Source organism: Strongylocentrotus purpuratus, unplaced genomic scaffold (assembly GCF_000002235.5).
Source record: "Strongylocentrotus purpuratus isolate Spur 01 unplaced genomic scaffold, Spur_5.0 spur5_contig_844, whole genome shotgun sequence".
Classification (NCBI taxonomy): Eukaryota; Metazoa; Echinodermata; class Echinoidea; order Camarodonta; family Strongylocentrotidae; genus Strongylocentrotus; species Strongylocentrotus purpuratus.
The window spans coordinates 1208121-1229295 of NW_022145551.1; the positions used below are offsets into that span (position 1 = coordinate 1208121).

Here is a 21175-nt window from a genome sequence, read left to right on the forward strand (position 1 = left end):
CCAGGAAAGACTGATATTTCACCTTACGGTATTAACTTTTTGGTTCCTCACTTCGCCTTTGTTTATGGTTGCTCGTTTACCACAAGTGCCATTTTGCAGAGAATAATTAGCACCAATTGATGGAAAGAATTGGTTTAAACTACACGATGGCTTTGCATATTACCCATTTCAAGTCTAAATGAGCTCCAAGTCAACCCTTCTGACACTGGTACACTATATATCTTGTGGGTCAATACTTTTGTGGCACAGGGAAATTATTTGTTTGGCATGTAAAGATTTATGTTTTTATGAGATACGGAAATGTGAATCGCATGTCATCCTAAACATTAAAAAGATGCAGCAGTTTTGCTGTGTCATATCTGAACAAGCCTTTAGAGTAGACTCCTTTAATAATAATAATAATAATAATCTTTTAGTCCACTCAAAATTTTATTAAACCGAAAAAGGAAATTCTTTTTGCCCAATTGATTGTGAGCCCGGCAGCCACTGAGTAGCGCCAAATCGATGTTGCTCTATCCCCTTATTGTTGAACGCCAAACAAGGTAGCAGCAACTTCCGTCTTTTAACGTCTTTTGGTATGATGCGGCCGGGGTTCGAACCCACGACCTCCCGGTTGTGAGGCGGACGCTCTACTGACTGAGCCAACACACCGGCCAACCTACCTTTGGTCCTCTTCAACTCTCTCACTCTGTCGGCATCCTCGTCGTACAAAACTGATTTCATGTACCAAATTGATTTAATGTACTAAACTGAAGCTGTTATGACTCTATTTTACCATTACTGTACCTATCTATGATTACTTCTTTTTGTAAAGTGATCTGTAAACTTTTCCCAGTAAAAAAAAATTTGAATGAATAATATATGCTTAATTTCAATTTCGATACATACTTAATGGCATCCCATTCTCCTGTCGTTGGTAGCGCCCAGCTAAGCTGAAGGCCTATTGTATCATCCGCATCAAGAGTCTCGACAACCAGTGCTGATGGTGGAGACGGAGCTGATAAAAGTAGATACAATTTTGATGTCAAGCTTTTCAATGGTATTGAAGAATATTCCACTTTTTCTATTGCACCAGCCAAGCACTCCGCTCTTACAGACTTGTTTGATTGTGATGTTTTAAAGCCCGTCTGTACTAGTTTGGGGAGATAGCCAGGGGGATTAGACCTCCCTGCAATGTCACTGACAACCTGTGTATGACATTAATCTATTCCATCATCAATAACTAAGAAAATGGACTTTCAGAAATTTCGAGAGAACTTAATGTCTGAACCTAGCTAGTTTGTCTATATAGCACTTGCTCAGATGATCTGCTCCAAAGCACATACTGGTAACAACAGCTGATTTTTTTAAAGCTACTTTTCAGACTTTCAAGAACATTCTTAATTTACCAATGCAAAGTAGCAAAGTAATTTCTTGCCTTTAAATTTTAGGAATATAAATCAATACATGTATTACAAAAAAAGTGAATAAAAAAATGTTAAAGGAATCTTAACCTCAAGACATTTTCCACTCACCTGTGCGTTGCATCACACTTGATTCTAATTCCCCAGTGATGAGTGATGATGAGATGAGGGTGATAGTATACAACCTCCCTGGAGTAAGCTGCGTGAAGTCAACTTTTCTGCTCAGGATATTTTCTGTACGCTGTCCTTCTAACGGGCTGATAGTGACAGAATACTGAGACGCAGGCACAGCTCCCCAGCTGACTGTGATCGAGGTTGAGGTGATTGACTGAACAGTTACTTCACCAGGGGCAGGTGTAGCTTAAGAACAGAGACAAAGGAGGAAACCAATCAACGATTTGGTTCAACTTTTTGGTAGCTTGGTAAATAGACGGGTTCACTATAATTATACAGATATTGACTGGCAGGGGGTATAATATAATATTCTTTGGACCGCCGAAGGGAGTTATATTTTCTTAAGAGGTTAAATTTCTTAAAGCACGCAGCACTGAGGGAAAATATAACTTATATATCCCCTGCCAGCCAATATCTGTTCTATTAGGTAGCCTGGGTTTGAACATTTAGGGGGATCAATTTTTTTTCTGACAAAAAGTGAAGAACAAAAGATTTGAGAAACATTTTGAGGGAGAAAAAAAATATGCGGAAAAAAAAATTTGAGAAAAATATATAAACAACAAATTCCCCAAAATTCAGACTTTATTAGCTTTCCTCGAAATTGACATAAAAGATTATCAAGATATTTATGATTTGAAATCAAAATCAAATTTTCTCTTTGCCTAACAGTTTTTATAACTCAACAGATTATTGGGTAAATGATTATGGTAAAACCGGTCACTCAAAGATTTTTACTTTTTATGAGGCACTTCATTATCATTTTGAAGCGCAATTTATTTAGGGCTTGAATATTACACCATATTAAAGACAATGATAACACTTAGGGTCATGCATCTCAGAATTGACGTTGTTAAAGGTTGCCTTTAAAACGGGCAATTAAAACGTTAAGTAACTTACGTCTTCATAGTAGGAAAGAAAGAAAAAGAGATAATTATGTGTTCATTCGAATTGAACGCTTGGGTAAGACTGATTTTTTTGCTTTTCGATGTTTGTTCATCAAAAAATGAGGTGAAAAGGAAAGAGGAAAGAAGAATTGATCGACATTGAAAAGGTTGTGAGCAGATCACAGATGTTGTAGAGTGAATTAGAGTTCAGAACATTGTTCCAAAAGGAACTATTTGCATACCTCTGTACAGTAATTCTGAAGGAGAATTTCAAACTACAGTATTCCTTTTTTTTACTACAGTATTCTGTCATATACAATTTTTTTCCAAGTGAAGTACCTGTTGTTACAGAAACTGGGGTGAAATCCATGAGGGCCTGACTTGTCAAATCTGGTGTTAGCAGAAAGGAGTATGCATCCACGCTGTAAGTCTCCCCAGGAATCAAGTTCTCAAAGGTAGCCTGGTAATTAGCTTGGGCTTGAAGGATTTGTTTTGATTCACCGTTAGCTGTGATGACAAAGCCATCGTAGCTACTGTTAACCGGAGGCTCAAGCTCTACGGTGAATGAGAAGAAACCTGCCGATACCTCTGTCACACTGACAGGAGCCTTGGGCACTGGGGAAGGAAATCATCAGAAATGAATAAGTACGTATATGAAGATTGACCTATTGCCAATGAGATACCCCTGTACTAAGCCTATGGGAATTAGAGAATTCAGTATAATCATGGGGTCAAGTTGAGTGCAGTTCATGTAATTGCATTGTGAAAGAGATTTTCACCAGTAACTTTATTAAGACCGCCTCGTAATCGATTGGATTATTGGATAGGGCCGCACAAACATTTAACAACTAAATATTCACACCCTCACCAATTTTGGTAATTTTTCAAATCTAAAAGTATTCAACAAAGGGCCTAACTCAACCAGTCCACCTATCATTCTTGAGTTATAAAAACAAAAACAAAAATTAAATTTGTGAGTGGTATGATAAATTTTGTTGTTAACTGTATAACTAATTTTATTCATGCCTAAAGTTTGTTTTTTACACCATTTTTTGGAATAAAAACAATTAGCTAAGCAAAATACAGTGGCACAAAGGACATATCCGAAACAGAAAATGCATATTACATGTAGTTGAAAATTACAATTTTATAGCATTATGATAGAAACACATGTTTAGGACATGGGACTAATACACATCTAACCATCTATACTACCTGGAATAGAATTTATATTACCCCCAAAAAATGTCAATTAGATATGTCATATTACAACTTTTTATGAACCAATTTTACCAACTATTATGCTGTTTCCGTTCTAGAAACCTTTTTTGTGCCACTATATTTCACTAAAGCTACCTAAGAGTAAACTTGACAGCTTTGAAAGAATTTCACAATTTCCTTTCAGTCCACCTTAATTGACATGCAGTCCTTACTACTGAGTACATTAGAGATCGATTCCTAGCATCAGGCACAGCTAGTATACTTACTGACTACATAAAGGGTTGAAAAATCTTGCAAAACCCTCTGATTATCAAAATTTAATCGATAGCAATTCCTGTTTTTTTTAAATTACCAAACACTTTTCTATAAACATCGTACAAAATGTATACAAAATAATAAGTCAATTTATATAGCGCAGCTACTATTATGAAAACCGCGCTTAATACAAGACATCATATTATTACCCTGGCTGTAGCTGAGCTGTGAATATGGAGCTGTGAATATGAAACTGTGAATATGAAATGCATACAATACTTACAGGTTACAAATGTTGTTGTTGCTGTATCGTTGTCTTTCTCGCTGTTCAACAGTACAGCTGATAGTAGCACATCATAACTTGTACCACCAATCAGGTCTGTGATATCTGCAGTGTAGATGCCCTTTGTAACTGTGATGATCTGAGCCATGCCTCCAGCCGATGGGGTGACTGCTATCTCATATTCGTTTACATCTTGAAGCATGAGATTGGTAGCAGAGAATTCCACTGATGCTCTCGTATCATAGATGTCCACGGCTACAATCTCAAGGACATCCAAAGATTCTGTGGTTGAAACAAATTCAAGATATCCAAGTTAGTCTGATAACCATGACTCTGAAGTGAACAAACTCGTTTTGACCATGCTCAAACTTCATTTCTCCTTTTAGAACACCCTACAACATTTGGGTGTGGTTAATACACATGTGCTGGACCTAAAATCCTCATTACTTTAATGGTCACGTGGGTCTCATAGTCCCTTGATTAACTATCTTTAAATTGTTCCTAGATAATGTTAAATGTATATTATTATTATGAAACTATGATATATTCTCATGTATATTATTTTTGTTTTACTGAAATTGATTAATACATCTAATCCAGAAGGATATTCACTCATGAACGAAAACTTGTCAAAAGTAGTCCTTCTGGATGTGGAGGTATATCAGGCAAGGCCCTGCCGGGCATTTATATCACTGACATTCATGCACTTACACTAAACGCAGCCCGTAGTTTTACCATGCATCAGTTTTTGAAGCTGTCAAGGTGGCCTGTTTTTGTTGCAGTTTATACACATGTATGTAGACTGATAATTGAACATAATATGAATTTTACTTTGCTATAAGTGCAATTATAGGAAGCTTGGGATAGACATTTAAAATGGATAATTAATGCTATATAATAAACTGAATTGTTCAATATTTATTCAGAATGTTGTTGGTGATATTTAATCGCCTTGAATGAGAAGTGTCATGTTTACGGTGTCGTGATATACGAGGCAGTTCAATAATTGTATATTATGTAATGAGATGTTTTATTCACCATCAGATGGAATGTGCATAGGCGTGTAAAATATATTCTTTTTTTTTAGATTTTTGGGATTTATGAGTAGTCTGTAAGTATCATACTCAGTTAAGGTAGAATGTGGATTTTACAACAAATATTGATTTAATAGATGATGAAGTCTATAGTAGATAATTGATGTTTTTCTTTTCTACTGTAGCTGAGGTGTGATGTTCTTTACGAGCTGCAAATCATAGGTACAGCTGAGATGACATAGTTTTATTTTGACCTGTGTGACACTCTAGGGTGAGTTACGTATGATTATCTATGCTATGTATGTACCATTATTTTTGGTTTATCAATTGCATATTAATAAATAAAAACTGTACTTATGAAAACTGTATTTGTCCTTGAAAGAAATCTGATCACTGTTTATAAGATGATGAATTGCATGATTTTGTGCTGTGATCATTGTTCTCCTGATGCTTTTTGTATCATCTGCTGTACAAGGCAGGGGGTTTCGTTTTTCCATTTATTTACCAATAAACACGTTCATATTTTCTTGTTATATTTTATTATTTTTATTGTGAACTATGCACCGTTCAGCATTATTTTATTTCATTTTATTTCATTTCATTATTGTGTCCATATAGGATAATTTTGATTACATTAACAATCTTGCTTCAACATATGAACATAGGAACAACATATAATTGACAATCATAAGTACTTGATTAAATACATGTGAAGTGCAAACATATACTTCATGTTTGTCTGAATTATGTGCCAAAGCATGATTGTTTTTATGAATATATACCATTTTGACCAGCAGTTTTAGAAAATACAAAAAGGTAAAGGAACTGGGCATACTTAGAATCATTAGGTCATTGCTTCAGGTCAGGTGGTTGCATTCCCTGACCTTTTGTGAAAACCTGCCAGTAATTTATTTACGAAATGTCTGGGGTCGTGTTTGTGTAATAAACTCCTCTCATCTACAAATGGTCTGGTCTAATTTACCCGACACTTTGTGAAAACCCTACGACAAATCTATGAACGGTTGCATGATCTTCCGCTTTCTTTTCACACAGTCTTGTAATGCGACCACCCCACCAGACCAGGGGGGTGTTACACAAAGATCCTAAGTAGAATTTAACTCTAAGTTGGACTTTAAAATTATGGAGAGCCATGTGTAACCTTAGAATAAAATATATTCAAAAACAGAAAATCAAGTATTTTAGACTTTAAAAAAATTCCATATCAAGAACATTACATCTCCTTGATAGTAGAAAATATGAAAGATTTGTTTCAACATTTTATGCCTTTTAAATTAACTTATGCTAAATATTTTTAAATATGCTAACAGTTTCCCATGATTGTTAAGTCCAACTTAGGATCTTTGTGAAACACCCCCCAGATGACTCAAGTAAGCCAAGGGACTGACCTGTGGTTGTGACGATTTCAAAAGGAGTACCGAATGTCTGGCAGTTATCAGCTTGTCCTGATAGACTCAACACCTGGATATCATAGACAGTCCCTGGTCGAAGGCTTCGGACAGTATACACCTGATCGTTCACGATGATGGGGTAATTCCCAGGCGAGGGTGGAGGGAGCACCCTCACTTCAAAGCCATCAGATCTAGCATTGTCAGGAATGTCCCATATTAGGGCAATCGATGTAAGGTCAACCGAGGTCATCTGGGCAAATGTTACTGCTTCAGGCACTGCATTGAAGATAGTGATCAAGAAACATGTCTGATTTAAAAATGTCAATGTTAGTGGAGGTGTTGTGGTGTATGGGTTTGTTCACTTGTTTCTAAATCCAAAGATTGAGGTTCAAATCCCGGCATGGCACTCACGTCCTTTGGCAAGACATTTATACACATTTGCCACTCTCCCCGAACACTTAACAATGGGTACCTAGCAATTGTGAGGTAATAATAATTGGAAAAGCCATCAATAAGACAGCATTGATGGTGATGAGGCTTCTCTTGGTAATCAACAGTAATATAAAGTTCTGGGTCCTGTCTTATAAAGAGTTGCAATTGATGGCAAAGGACTCACATGGATGCACTGAGCCATGTGTTATAAGGTACAGAAATGTGATAAGTATCACACTTTACATAATCATTAAAAAAATGGGATGGTTTTGCTGAGTCATATCAGAATGAGCCCTTAGGCAGGTTTGACTTTACTTACATGATCGCACATCCTTGAGATTTGTTTCAATGATGATTTCACCACTACTAATCGCCTCTATTGTCACTTGATACAACGTTGCAGGCTGCACATTGAATGTGTGTGTGGTGGTCCGATCAGCCGTAACGTAACTCGCTTCCTCTAATATGACATCGGTATCTTTCTCTTGGATAAAGATGTGATGGGTGTATGGAGTGAACTCTGTCCACGATATTGCGATGGTATTTGCAGTAATCTCAGTAACGACAGGAGATGCTCGCAATCCTGTGTTTTTCATGAAAATGAAATGAATAAACAAATTAAACTGAACTGAACTAAACTGAAATAATAACCTGGATATACATGGTGCTTAATACAAATATTGTCCCTAAACACTTTACAGATATTATTACCCCAGTCATCAGATTCAATACACGCACAATGTGCACCATTTCCACTCCCTGGGGAGTATTGCTATCATATGGTCAACATGAGGGGTATAAGGCAATTACTACACAAAAGCTTTCATCATCCTACAGGGTCTCTATTTCTGTCCTGGGTGTGGTGTGGCAAATGTAGATTATGCCATTGACATTGTGAAAGAAACCTTCTGCAGCGTATGTGATATAATGATTGTTTACCGGTACTAGCAGGGTTGCAGGTCTGCATGTATGTGACCATACCAAAGTGAGTAAAATTTGCTGAAAAGATTTTACAATGAAAACTCTTTGCACAGATATGTGTATATCGGGTTTCACATACATGTTACCTTCCCATTTTGGTGAAGAGTTTCGAACTATCATTAATTACACACATGTGTCTGGAATATGAGGGAGTTTCAGGAGAAACCTTTTTCATGTGGCATTGCAACTATAACATAATTCAACAAAGGAATATCTTTAGAAAAAATGAGAATACTCATAGATGCAACAACTACCAAAATTAAACTTTCTCTTTATTGAAATAAAATATTAAACTCTGTCAGTGAGTTTACATTTCTTCTCATATTCGAAGGGTTCTGATACAGGGTAAGGGGGTTATGTTTACCAGTCAGTGTAAAAGTTGACTTCTCCCTCACATCACTTCTCTGTGACAATCCTCCAGCATAGACCACAGCATATACCCTGACCGGGTATGAGGTAGATTGTTGTAGAAACTCTATCTTCTTCTCAGAGACTGATGGAAGGATGTACGCTATGCCCTCCGTACCATACTCTATTTCAATGATGTCGACAAGACCATTCCCTGGATTGATACCAGATACTGTCAATGTGTCAATTGTCGCTGTCAGACTGAAGTCAGATACTTGTTCAGGCTCTGCAAAGAAAGATATTGGAAAACCAAAGGTTTACGTCATACTGGCCATGTTGTCAAGGTTGCTGATTCCAAACAATTAAGTGCTAAACAATGGCGTGGAGATCACACACATCCAAACACTGAAGTTGCCCTGCTCCATTGCTAGAATTATTTTACAGTGAACCTCACGTGCAGGCTCTGATGCTTGGAACCAGTAAACTGGACGAGTGAATATGATATTGGCACTTCGGTACTCTATAAAGTTCAAGTTCAATTGCAGGAAAAAATGTCAATATTTATCAAGCTGTTTGTTGAGAAATTATTCATTGCACTTTCAATTTCGTAAGAACAAAGTTAATGCATGTTTTACATTAGGAAACAGGACATCCTGAGAACCAAGTTTCATTTCGATGCATTGCATGATGATAAATATGCATATCAGAAAATGTCAAATTTTCATGTTCCATTTTCTTTTCTTTTTTCCTTCTTATTGTTTAGTTCTTCTTAGTCTCGGGGACTCTGCTGAGGATCATGGGAAAGGTATTTGTGTGCCCAGCCCCCCCCCCCCCCAACATTAAAGTGTATTGAACTATTCCTCTGCAAGGCAACGAATCTCAGACTGAAAGGCATTATAAAATGGGAGAACTTCCTTTCAATTTTTGCTTTAGAGCCATTGCTTACAGGAACCAGATGTGTAAAGCTTGTATAATTATTAGAAGTCTACAGGTTACAGGAGCACAGTCATCACACACAAAAGGATATAATTATTCTGTTTTTATTTACTAATGTAAAGGGCTTTGAGCATGTTTATGTAAAGGCGCTATATAAATATCAATATGTATGTATGTATGTATTTCAAATAGTTTTCATAATAAATGAATTGCTATGAATACAGAAACCCATCCAATATATCCCTCATTTGGTGTTTATGAAAGAAATAAATACTTCCATTGTAGAGCCGGTCTACATGAAGTTGGATACATGATATCCCATTTTGCCCTCAATTAAACTTAGGCAAAGGCACAGAGATATCGAGCTCATGGAGAAGAATGTGAAATTTGCTACATTAAAGTCACACACAGTAATTGGTAAATAGGGAGCCTATGACATCACAGCTGCATGGCAGAGTTGCCAATTTGTCTCCATTACTTCAATAGCGATCTCCATATCACCCAAACATTCATAACTTGATAAATAATTGTCTGATATGCCTCAAAATTTTGTTCAATCAGTTTCTCAGAGTTTTTTCCTTTTTTAAAGTAAGTTATTTGGTGATTATTATATATTTTTTTAAACCTCTTCCCTTCCCCTTGGGATCTCGGCCATGGAGTGATGAACAATTCTGAGACTTAGGACGAAGATTGTGTATCCCATTGAGAATAAGCCCATGGGTTTTCATATACCGGTATATATATATATATATACAGTCAAACCTGTCTATAGCGACCGCCTAATGGAAACACAAAAAGTGGTCTTTGTAGACAGGTGGTCTTTGTAGACAGGTTCCTTAAGTGCATGTTTCAATGAGAAACCATTTTCAAGGGAAACAAAAAATGTGGCCCTTGTAGACAGGTGGTCACTAAAGCAGGTTTGACTGTATTATACATATGTCAAATAGTTCTTAGATTATTGCTCATCAACTATTCACATATTTTGAAAATTCAGCATTGTGTACAATATACATAGGGAGGAAGGGCATGGAGGAGCCTGGATTATCCCCCTCTCCCCTCATGCCCCTTTTAGGGTTAAGTAGCCAATGGATTACATGACAAGAATACTTACTGAGCAAGACATCTTGAGAGCCGACCAATAAAGTTCCCCCACTAGAAGTCAGAGCAAATACAGTCACTTGGAGAAGAGATCCCGGTTGATAGTCAGTAAGTGACTGATATGGTAAAGTTGGAAATTGTTGAGAATCATCATGTATGCCATCATAAATTTCGTAGATAAGTGCATCAGCCACAGCCTCAAAAGACAATACAAAACTAGTTGTGGTTAGACTGGTGAAAGTGAATGTTCTTGGATCTGAAAAAAGGTGAAATAGGCAATAAATGATCATTTTGAAAAGAAATGTACAGTAAATGATATTAACAATAATAGCAATAATAATAATATATTAAACAAATTAATACTAATCTTAATATCCATAATAACAAAAACAATAACAATAAAGACGACAATCACACAAATAATAATAATTGTAATAATAATGACAATAATAATAATAATATTGATGATAATAATAACAATAAAATAATGATAATGAAAATAATAGTAATACTACCACAGACCCATGTACTTTTTAGCTGGGTTGACAGTGGCAGACACAGATTTATGCTTTGGCAAAGCACACAATCATATTGGACTAGAAATTCAATTGATAATACTAAAAGTATCATGTAGGATTTTCGGGGATAAGAAAATGATTGGTTAAATTGTGCCTAAATATATATTGTTTCTAAAAAAAAGCACATTTAAAAGATTACAAAAAAATATGTTAATTTGTTTCGGTTTTAAATGTAAAGCTTTATCTCTTTGGAATTCCCATTTATTCATTGAGCCGCTTCCTAAGTGAAGGCAAATATAGAAATGATTGGTACTACAAAATTTAAAAAATAGCACCGGAAGCAGACATACTACAGCTTTTTGTCTTGCCCATATCAGAGTAAATTGCAAGAATCGTCTTTTAGCTTCAGCTTCAGCTTTGTGATCATTCTTGCTATTTACTCCAATGCAGGCAAGACAAAAGCTGTAGTATGTCCGTTTTCGTTGCCAATATTCAAAGACAAATGTTTATGCCATTGATATTTCCTAACTCCCCCAATACAACCACACAACATAATATGGTATTGGCAAAATCCATAAAAGATGCCAAATACAAGTGTTTTTCTTTTAATTCTACAAGAGATATGATATATCAGCCAATATTAGTCTTATGAGTCAAGTTTCCCATTGAGTCTAATTAAGGCTTGCATAAATACTCCTTTATATAAACTGCAGCGGATTACCAATGGGAAGTATTTCAAGCATATTGTAGCATACAGCACTTCACATGTTTTAATCTCACACCCACCACACAGATAGGTGAGTATGCATATAGTTGCGTGCAGCTACTTTTTTCATCCCTCTGTTCTTGCCATTCATTTACTAGACATAAGAATAGGCTACAGAAAAGCGCGGGACATGTGACTACCCTTCACGCCAGTGCAATCACTTACCAGTGGTGACTTGTACAGTTGCTGGGTAACTCTCTTCTTCTAATGCCTCATCTCTAGCTACAGCAGTCACAGTCACATCATACTCCGTTGAAGGCTGAACATTATCAAAAACATAACTAGTATCCAAGCCTGCAATTATCAAAAGGGACGTTTCGGCGCCACCCGCTGGTGGGATGAGGCGAAGTCGGTAACTAGACACTCCCCCGTCAACCGGTTGCCAAGTTACAGTGATAGCTGGAGATTCATCGGAGGAAACAGCAGCTACAGAAGTCGGTGTGTTTGGTACTGAAAGAATACAATTTTAAAAAAAATCATTCAATAGATTCTTTATTTATTTATTTATTTATTTATTCGTTTTATTTAAACAGGGTAACTCTTTCAGTATTAATACTGCTTTTCTGTGAGGCCCTGTACACAAAAAATGATTACAAATACATGAAATAACAAACAGTGTTAAAAGACGTATACATGATACAACTCCTATATCTACTTTTGCTCCTACAGTTGAGCACTGTCAGAAATTGCAGTTTACTAAACTTGCTTACATGATTTTATATATATCAGGATTATTTGTTTGTTTTGTTTATAGTTATTATATAACCCGATACTATACAACAACAAAAAACAAAACAAGACATTTGACAAAGCAATATTTGTCCAGTTGATAATCTAATATTAAATTTCTTAAATAAAAGCAACTGAAGTGTTAATCATAAATCTTACGCTATATCACATAAGAAATGTGAGGCTTACGTGTTTGCACCATCTGTGAGGTGGTGACAGCACTTTGACCAGCACGAGATATTCTAAGGGTTACATCATAGACTGTGCCAGGTGTCAAATTCAGGAAGGTGAACTGTCCAGTTGTTTCATCACCATTAGTTACGGGTCCGTTTTGCTCAGTCGCGGTTGCGGTGTTGGTACCCCCAATCTGAGCAAACTTGATGATGATAGAGTTGGTTGTCTTGGAGAAGACATAGAAACTGGCATCAGCTCCTCTCTCTGTAAGAATAACAAGACACTTCAGTAAGTTCCAAACTAGAAAAATTTTCTTATTCAGGGACTACTATTTTTGCGACAAAAGAGAAATTCCTTAAGAGTACATGTACTTGTATTTCAATGAATCTTGATCACTCAAAAAGAATTGCTACAGTTGTATCCAAGTAGAGGTTTCTGGTATCACAAAAACATTCTTCAGCTACCATTTTCTTTTTTCTATTTGTGAAAAAATGCATTTTCTGATTGTCTGTAATATTTTTTTCCTCCCGAACAGCACGCTCTGTCTGTTGTCAAAAGTGTACTTCAGCGCTTAGTAGGTTGGCATCTAATTTTTTGTTGTACTGAGCGGGGCGGGAAGATTCGCCGGCTGTTCATCACGTTTGAGATTGCATTTAATAGTGAATATGCAATGGACACAGCTGAAGTATCAATCCAATAATAAACAGGACTTGTCGAGTTCTTTATCCTGCTCATTGTGACTTAACTAACTGAAGAACCATCTACTATAAGCAATGAAAGAAAAAAAAGTCATATCGATTGGATGAAAAGTTCGGTTTCAAATAAATATAAAAAAAATCACCTGTAGTAATAGATCTGGTGGTGCGAGAGCTGATGGTAGTTCCATCATTCACTGTGGACACCACGTTCACTGTATACACAGTGCCAGGGGTAAGGCCAGTGATAGTTGTCTGAGTGGAAGATGCTTCCGCTGTGATGGGGGACGGTTCATTCCCATCGAATCCTACCGATTCCCCTGCGTAGGTGATGAGGTAACCATCATATAATCCGGAGGAAGGAGCATCGTATTCCACCAAGACAGAACTTGTATCAGGGTCACCTAATGTAAGGCCTACACCTTGAGGTACTTCAGGGTCTGTAAAAGTTTGATAAGAATAAAGAAATCAGTATGAAGCAGTAGCCTCTTTCGTTCCTACTTCTTCTTGTTTTCTTCTCAGTGCTAGATCTAGGGGGGCAAGGGAGCAATGTGCCCCCACCCCACCCTTTCCCAACAATTAGAAAGAAGGGGGGAATAGGGAGTTCGAAGAGGGCTGAAGGCTAGTCGTTTTCTCCTTAATTTTTCTTGGCTTGTCACAGGATTTTGTAGCTAAAACAGCACATCAAAAGCTTGATGACTTATTTCTTTCTTCTAGTCGAAGAAATTTCTGACTTTTGCCCCTTGCCCCTCGCTGCTTCTTGTCACCTTTAATACTAAGAAAGCCGCATTATTTTGGTGCTTTCTCACCCTAGGGATCTCGGCCAGAGGATTACCGAAAATCCTGAAACTTGACATAAAGATGGGGTATCTCATAAAGAATAAGCCCATGAAGTTTTATATCTATACCGGTACCTCAAATGTTTTTTAAATTATCGCTAACGAACTATTCATATAATCCACCAAGTGACAATTCTGCATTGTGTACAGTACATGTGGGGAAATTTGAGAAACTACATTGGATGACTGGTGAAGGTTTTTAAATTGAATAGCAAAAGGTGGTAAAACAAAATACCTGCATGCAACAAAGGTCCTATATGTACATCAATTGATATTCATTAGTTCCCCATTAGGACGATTTGCTAACTTTGAATGTTAGGCTTCCTTTGGGTAATTTCAATTTCCAAAGAAATTTTGACTTGCACCCAGTAAATAAAGATGTTGTGCTCAATATACTCATAATTTTTTAACGCGTTGTCGTTTACCAGCTCATACATGTATGCAAACGAGCCTTACAATTTAGAACGACAGTTAAATCAAGCAATATATAATATTGTGCCTTATTCTCAAACTTAAATGTATTCTGTAAACTTGTTTTATTACAAACATACTTATCAGTATTTCGTTACGTTTATAATTCTATTATTTATTGTAATACTGTATGGTTTATATATGTCATTTAACTTGTGGATATTTGAGTGGAAAATAAATCAAACAAAATCAAATCAAATCAAGACGACAGACTTACATGTGAAGAATGTTACTTGATCCACATTGGCAGAATTTACTGTGATGGTGATTGTGTATTCCTGCCCTGGCGTCAAGTCTTCCAGAATTGTCATACCTTCATCTCCTTGAGATCCAGAAATAAATGAGCCATCACTAGGAGTGTATTCAATCCTCTGTGTGTCTGATGTTCCTAAGACACGCACTGAGGTTGTGGTGATTGTACCTAACGAAATAACGGCTGGGACTGTAAGGAAAAGGGAGAAAAAAATGACACATGAACACACGAGTGACAAAAGACAATTTAAACCGGTTATAGTGAAGAATTGAACTCTTAGGGATTTTAATTATCATTTGTAGATATTACAGTGATAGAGGATTTTCAAGATTGAATTATTTGTTATATATATATATATATATAGATATATACATAAAAAGATGATCATTATGCATTGTTGCAAACCAATAAACAGCTCTTACTATTCACCTCACCTGGGTTAAGGGTGGCAAAAGTAGATTACTGTTCTGACAAAGAATGTTGGTGCCCTGGCAGGGACTCAAACCCTGTACTTTGTGATCCATGATTAAGTGACCTCTCCACTGGACCACAACACTTCTACATCATTCTCATTATAGTAAATAGATCTTTGATTATTTCTATCAGACCAACTTTTACTCCTGATAGATGCCATATTGTACTAGTGCCATCTCAGGTAAGCTGTAGCAGTACGGTCCCTTATTAAACTCGCTGCTTTCCTAGCTACGCTGTTGACTCTCTAATCGAGTCCTTAATATGCAAAGTGGGAATTGGGCAATGGTTTACGTACTGTTGGCAAATTGACCATGAGATGGCACTGCCATAAACAGTATTCAAGGGCAAAAAGTTCATTGGTTCAGTATCGCTTTAACATGTATTCTGTCTACTTACGTGTCTCAAAATCAACACTTTGTTCTCCACTCTGGCTAGTTAATCCCTGTTGGGTTGATTCAGCAAAAATAACGACAGAGTACAATGTTTCTGGCTCCAATTCCGTAAGATCCACTGACAAATCAGCTGTGCGCATTTCAACGATCACATTTTCGCCCGAAGCTGGACAGACAAAAAGAAGGGGAATGCCATATATAACACCATGAGAAGAAAAGACAAATAACAAATTCCTCATTAATGGAATGCATTTAAAATGACAGCCAATATTTAAATGTCATCAGTAGTAGTAATAGTAGCGGTATTAGTCATAGTAGTAGTAGCAGTAGAAAAAGAAGTAGTGGTAGTAGTGATGGTAGCGGTAGTAGTAGTATTAGTAGCAGCAGTAACAGTAGTAGTAGAAGTAGCAGCAGTAGTAGTAGTAGTAGTCGTAGTAGAAGTACTAGTGGTAGAAGTAGTAGTAGTAGTAGTAAAAGTTGTAGCAGTAGTAGTAGTAGTAGAAGTACTAGTGGTAGTAGTAGTAGTAGTAGTGGTAGTAGTAGTAGTAGCAGTAGTAGTAGTAGTCGTAGTAGTAGTAGTAGAAATACTAGTGGTAGTAGTAGTAGTGGTAGTAGTAATGATAGAAGTAGTAGTATTACAAGTAGTAGCAGTAGTAGTAGCAGTAGTAGAAGTAGTAGTAGTAGTAGTAGTAGTAGTAAAAGTAGTAGAAGATTTGTGAGTCTGAGTCTCGGTCTTATGTTTTTGATCTTGGTCTTGGCCTTTGAGAAAAAATATGCTACGATCGTTTAGGTTTGGCCCTTGAATTACAAAGCCCTAAATGTTAGACATTAATTGCAGCTCATGCTCTGTGTTGGTTTGTTACATTTGCATTTACGTTTTCTCAATAAAAAAAGTAAAAAATACTTACACACTGTGAAACTATATTCGTCAGCACCAGATGAAGCACCCCAAGATAATGTAGCACTTCGTGGAAGAACATTGCTTGGTGAAATAGGGCCTGGAGGGGAGGGATCTAAAAAGAAATCAAGATAGTATGCAACAATCACTTGCTTGGGTACTAAGAACAGCAAAATATTATTCAGAAGAATACATATATTTACATAGTAAACAAACTGGTGACCCTAGATGTCTTGATGTCTGGTTTCTCTTTTACCAAAACTGAACATTAGGTTGTGGACAAGTTAATGATAATAATAATAATATTAGTAATAATAGTGATAGCTATAGTTATAGTGATATCAATATCAATAAAACAATAATGATACTAGTACAAATAATGATAATAATAATATCAATAATAATAACTAGAAATATCGCAATCCGAATTGCAATGCAACGCGAATGTATCCGCTGGCAGTGGCAGTGATTTTGTATCAATTCAGCTTTTATTTTATTATTGAAGAAAAAAATATTATCTAAAGATCATAATTGAGAGACCAATGGTGAGAGCAAACAGTGCCATGAATGGCCTGCCATATTTAAATCCAACTTAAACTTAGTCTATCCTAGTCTTCGTGAAACACTCCCCATGTTTGCCTCATGCAGCCTCAGTAACTTAAAAGTTTTAATTCAGAGCCCTAAAAATGAACTAGAAATATTGCAATCTGTATTGCCACACAATGCGAATGTATCCCCCAGCAGTGGCAGCGATTTTGTGTCATCCTTATGTTCGAAGGAGGGACAAAGATCCCCTCTCCCCTTCCTGAAACAAAAGGATGATGTAGAGATCGCCACTAGTGGCAAAGACTATTGTCAAGACTAGGAGCAGCATCACCAAAACAATATGTGTGTAGGTTAGAGTATAATGCATCTCTGTAAAAAATTTGAAAGAAATCTGTCAAGAAATGTGCCAGTTAGAGCACACAAAAGATAGCCACCAAAATATGACCTTTGACCCTACAACAAATGATACACAGGTGGCAGCACCACCAAACACTAGGCTAGTGTATAAAAGAAAAAAACTATTTCATGTTAAATAAATAATGACACCCCCACCCCCCCCCCTCCCCCCACTACCAATAAGAACATGTATATGAACCAATACACTGTTAAGATATGAGGCATTGAAACACTGCAACAACAAAAAATTCCAAGTGGTTCACATTTTGTATGTTGTAGAACTATTGAGGTGTGAAAAATAAATATATCTGGTGCAATTGAAGGAGGCAAATCTCATTGATTCAGACGTGAAGAAAAGTATGAATGCCCATGGGGGTTCTGAGACCTGTTTCATAAAACTTGTTATCAATAACAAATACAAAATGTCTATGAAAAATTTGCTCTCAGTCAATCAATGCCCTGATTTTAGTAGCTTATGACAGTTATTGTAACTTGTTATTGATAAAAAAGGTTCATGAAACAGGGCCCTTTACTTCACTTACTTGTTTTGAAGTCAGCTGTCAAAGAAGGAATACTAGAGGGAGTTGCTACCAATGTGACTGTATACAGAGTGCCTTCTGACAACCCAGCAAACTCAGCAAATAGTCTACTGGTAGCAGATACGGGAAACGCAGGGTTTCCCCCAGTTGGGGAAATGGAGACCGTGTACGTAGTAGCAAACTGATTGGGACTCCAGGTCACAGATAAAGATGTAGCAGAGATTTCCTTCAGTCGAATCAAACTTGTATCTCCAAGATCTGAACAAAATAAAAAAGATCGATATTATTAAATAGAAAAAAGATAACAAATTCATTTAGGTATTAGTATAGTATTAATGACTGCTTTGAGAGAAATAGTTGTTTTTATACGCTCTCGGGAAGGTTAGAATTGTGCTATTACCCGAGGCGTGCCGAGGGCAATAGCCCAATTGTAACCTTCCCGAGAGCGTATAAAAACAACTATTTCTCGAATATTAAAGCAGTCATTAATACTTTTATATGCCAAAAAAAAAATGAAAAAACATAAAAAATAAAAAATAAAAAAACTTTTGTCGAAGATGGGATTCGATCTCTTGCGTACAAAAGGTGAGGTAACTTAAATCAGCGCCTTAAACCGCTCGGCTATCGCGCTCTGTTACCATATATCGCAGTTTTTTTCTTATATATACATTAAAATGGATTAAAAACGGCTTCGGGTGGTGGATGCTTCGCGGCTGCTCCATTAAACAGGCCCTTCGTTTACTTTTGCAATGCATATTGGCAAAAATTTAGATCAAGATCTATCGGCAGATGTTTTTTTTTTTTTTTTTTGAAGTTTATTTTCGTCTTCATGTCAACAATGCAAGATAAAATTGTCGGTAAGATCGATCGAGATTCAATTGCATTGAAATTACCGACCAATTCTTCGCACACGTACGGTATCCTCGATCGCTCAGACCATTTTTTAACATGAAAACCTATGGGGTAACCATGGAGACTGACCTATTTTCCCAATAACCATGGTTATTGGGATTTTGAACTGTTTTTTATCCATGGTTACCGGGAATTTTCGGGAACAGTTAAAGTTTATGAATGCAATTTCGACCAATCAGATTGCTGGATTTAATACTTAAGTGAGGTATATAATGATTTATGTAAGTAAGATCAAACTTGTATCTTAAACATCCAACAACAAAAAAGCAGCTAAAAGATAAAAAATTAGGTGGCAGTGATGGATCTAATAAAGTAGGATCACCTTCATATCTCCAGGATATGAAAAGCACATAAATAAGAGTCATTAAGAGAAAACAAATTGAAACACATGTTGGTAGCAGTGATTTAGTCAAATGAAACTTGTATCTCCAAGATCAAATAAAAAAGTGTTTAATGGATAATATATACTGATATAGGTAGATTTAGTAGTGGTTTAAGTCTCTCCAACAGTAATCAATGGTCAATGTAAATACCATGCCAAAGGGCTGAAGTGCCATGTCAGGGCTTGAACCTATGACCTTCGTATTTCCAGTCAAGTGCTTTAACGACTCAACTATGACACCTCTACAATTAATCGTCTCACCTGTCATGAAAGTTTCACTTGCTGCAGAACTCCGTGCTGAACCAGCTACAGATATGATGCTAACTTCATACTCAATTCCGGGATCCAACCCTTCGATGTTGAATTCCGGATTTGATGCCTCTGAGAGGAAATTAGTTGACCCGTAGTCAGGGTCGTACATGACGAGGTAATAATCTGCTTTGCCTGGAGGAGGGGTCCATGATAAAGCTATACTGGTGTCCATGGTTTCCCCCAAGATATCACTCACAACATCAGGAACTAGAAACAAAATGAAATAGTAAGAAGTATTATTTATGATGATGATATAAAAATAATAGTAAAAATAATAGTAGAAATAATAATAATAATGACAGCAACAACAATAATGATAAGAAGAAGAACCTTAATAACAACAATAGTACCGTATTTGCCGGCAATAAGGCAGCACCCCCAATTTTGACATTTAACAACAACAACAACAAAATTGTCTGAGGTGGGATATGAACCCTTCCCTACAAACGTTGATGTGACCAAAATAACCGCCTTAGACCACTCGGCCATCCCGCACTGATCCTCTAACTTGTAGTTTTTTCTCATGTATATATTGCACCTCTCTCTTGTGTATTGCGCCATAGCTATGCTCACACGATTGAGAGGCTTTGGCTACGGCAAAAACTTAAATCTAGATCTACCAGTAGATTTTGGTTGGTAAGTTATGAATTTTATTTACGAGATTGGCAAAACTTTGCCCTTCATTTAAAAAATATAACACATAATTGTCGGTAAGACATGTGTTATTCTAGACAGTTATTCTAGAAATGTCCATCACCTTTCATTCTTGTCCCATATGTACAGATTTGTGCTATGTTTCATGGTTTTGACTTGTAAGTTTTTTTGTTTTTTTACTCTTTCGCCGCATAGGCCGCACCCCAACTTTTTTATATTTTCTCTTCCAAAAATACTGCAGCCTTTAAAGCCGGCAAATACAGTAATGATAATAATACTTATTGAAAAATAATAATAACAAGTCAACGCAAAGCGTACCATCCCCTCGCAGGGTACAAATGGCCTATATACGTCAGAACAAATTACCTCAATTGGACTATACTATATTACTAGGCAAGGAGGTTAATCACATTTTCACATGTATAATTAGGTGTTTTTGCATATTTAATGAGCTATGACCTTTCATCTTTCACCTTTGACCTACATACTCACAATTCGAACTTAGGCTGTACATGTATTTTGATACCATGTACCTTCATATTAATTTCATTAAAATTCGTCAAACATTACTCAAGTTATCGAATGGAACCTAGATTCACATATTTAATGAGCTATGACCTTTGACCTACATACTCCAAAATCAAACTTAGGCTGTGTTTTGATACCATGAAGCTTCATATCAAATTTCATTAACATCCGTCAAACAAGACTAAAGTTAAGGATCGGAACCAGATTCGCATGTTTAATGAGCTATGACCTTTGACCTA

At 36.5% G+C, this 21175-nt stretch overlaps 1 protein-coding gene across 1 annotated transcript in view; it reads right to left on the reverse strand.

The window, feature by feature from the left end:
* Window positions 1–703: 703 nt before the first annotated feature.
* LOC105439122 (fibronectin-like) overlaps window positions 704–21175 on the reverse strand; it is a 30370-nt gene continuing 9898 nt past the window's right edge. The window contains exons 6-21 of the mRNA XM_030990374.1: window positions 19704–19961; window positions 18152–18406; window positions 16678–16782; window positions 15774–15935; window positions 14868–15092; window positions 13487–13780; window positions 12661–12909; window positions 11908–12192; window positions 10472–10714; window positions 8441–8710; window positions 7415–7678; window positions 6661–6939; window positions 4221–4502; window positions 2801–3076; window positions 1515–1763; window positions 704–997 (exon numbers count right to left, since the gene is read on the reverse strand). Coding sequence (XP_030846234.1) covers window positions 759–997; window positions 1515–1763; window positions 2801–3076; window positions 4221–4502; window positions 6661–6939; window positions 7415–7678; window positions 8441–8710; window positions 10472–10714; window positions 11908–12192; window positions 12661–12909; window positions 13487–13780; window positions 14868–15092; window positions 15774–15935; window positions 16678–16782; window positions 18152–18406; window positions 19704–19961 — 3935 coding nt within the window. The 3' untranslated portion in view covers window positions 704–758. The remainder of the gene's footprint in view (window positions 998–1514; window positions 1764–2800; window positions 3077–4220; window positions 4503–6660; window positions 6940–7414; window positions 7679–8440; window positions 8711–10471; window positions 10715–11907; window positions 12193–12660; window positions 12910–13486; window positions 13781–14867; window positions 15093–15773; window positions 15936–16677; window positions 16783–18151; window positions 18407–19703; window positions 19962–21175) is intronic.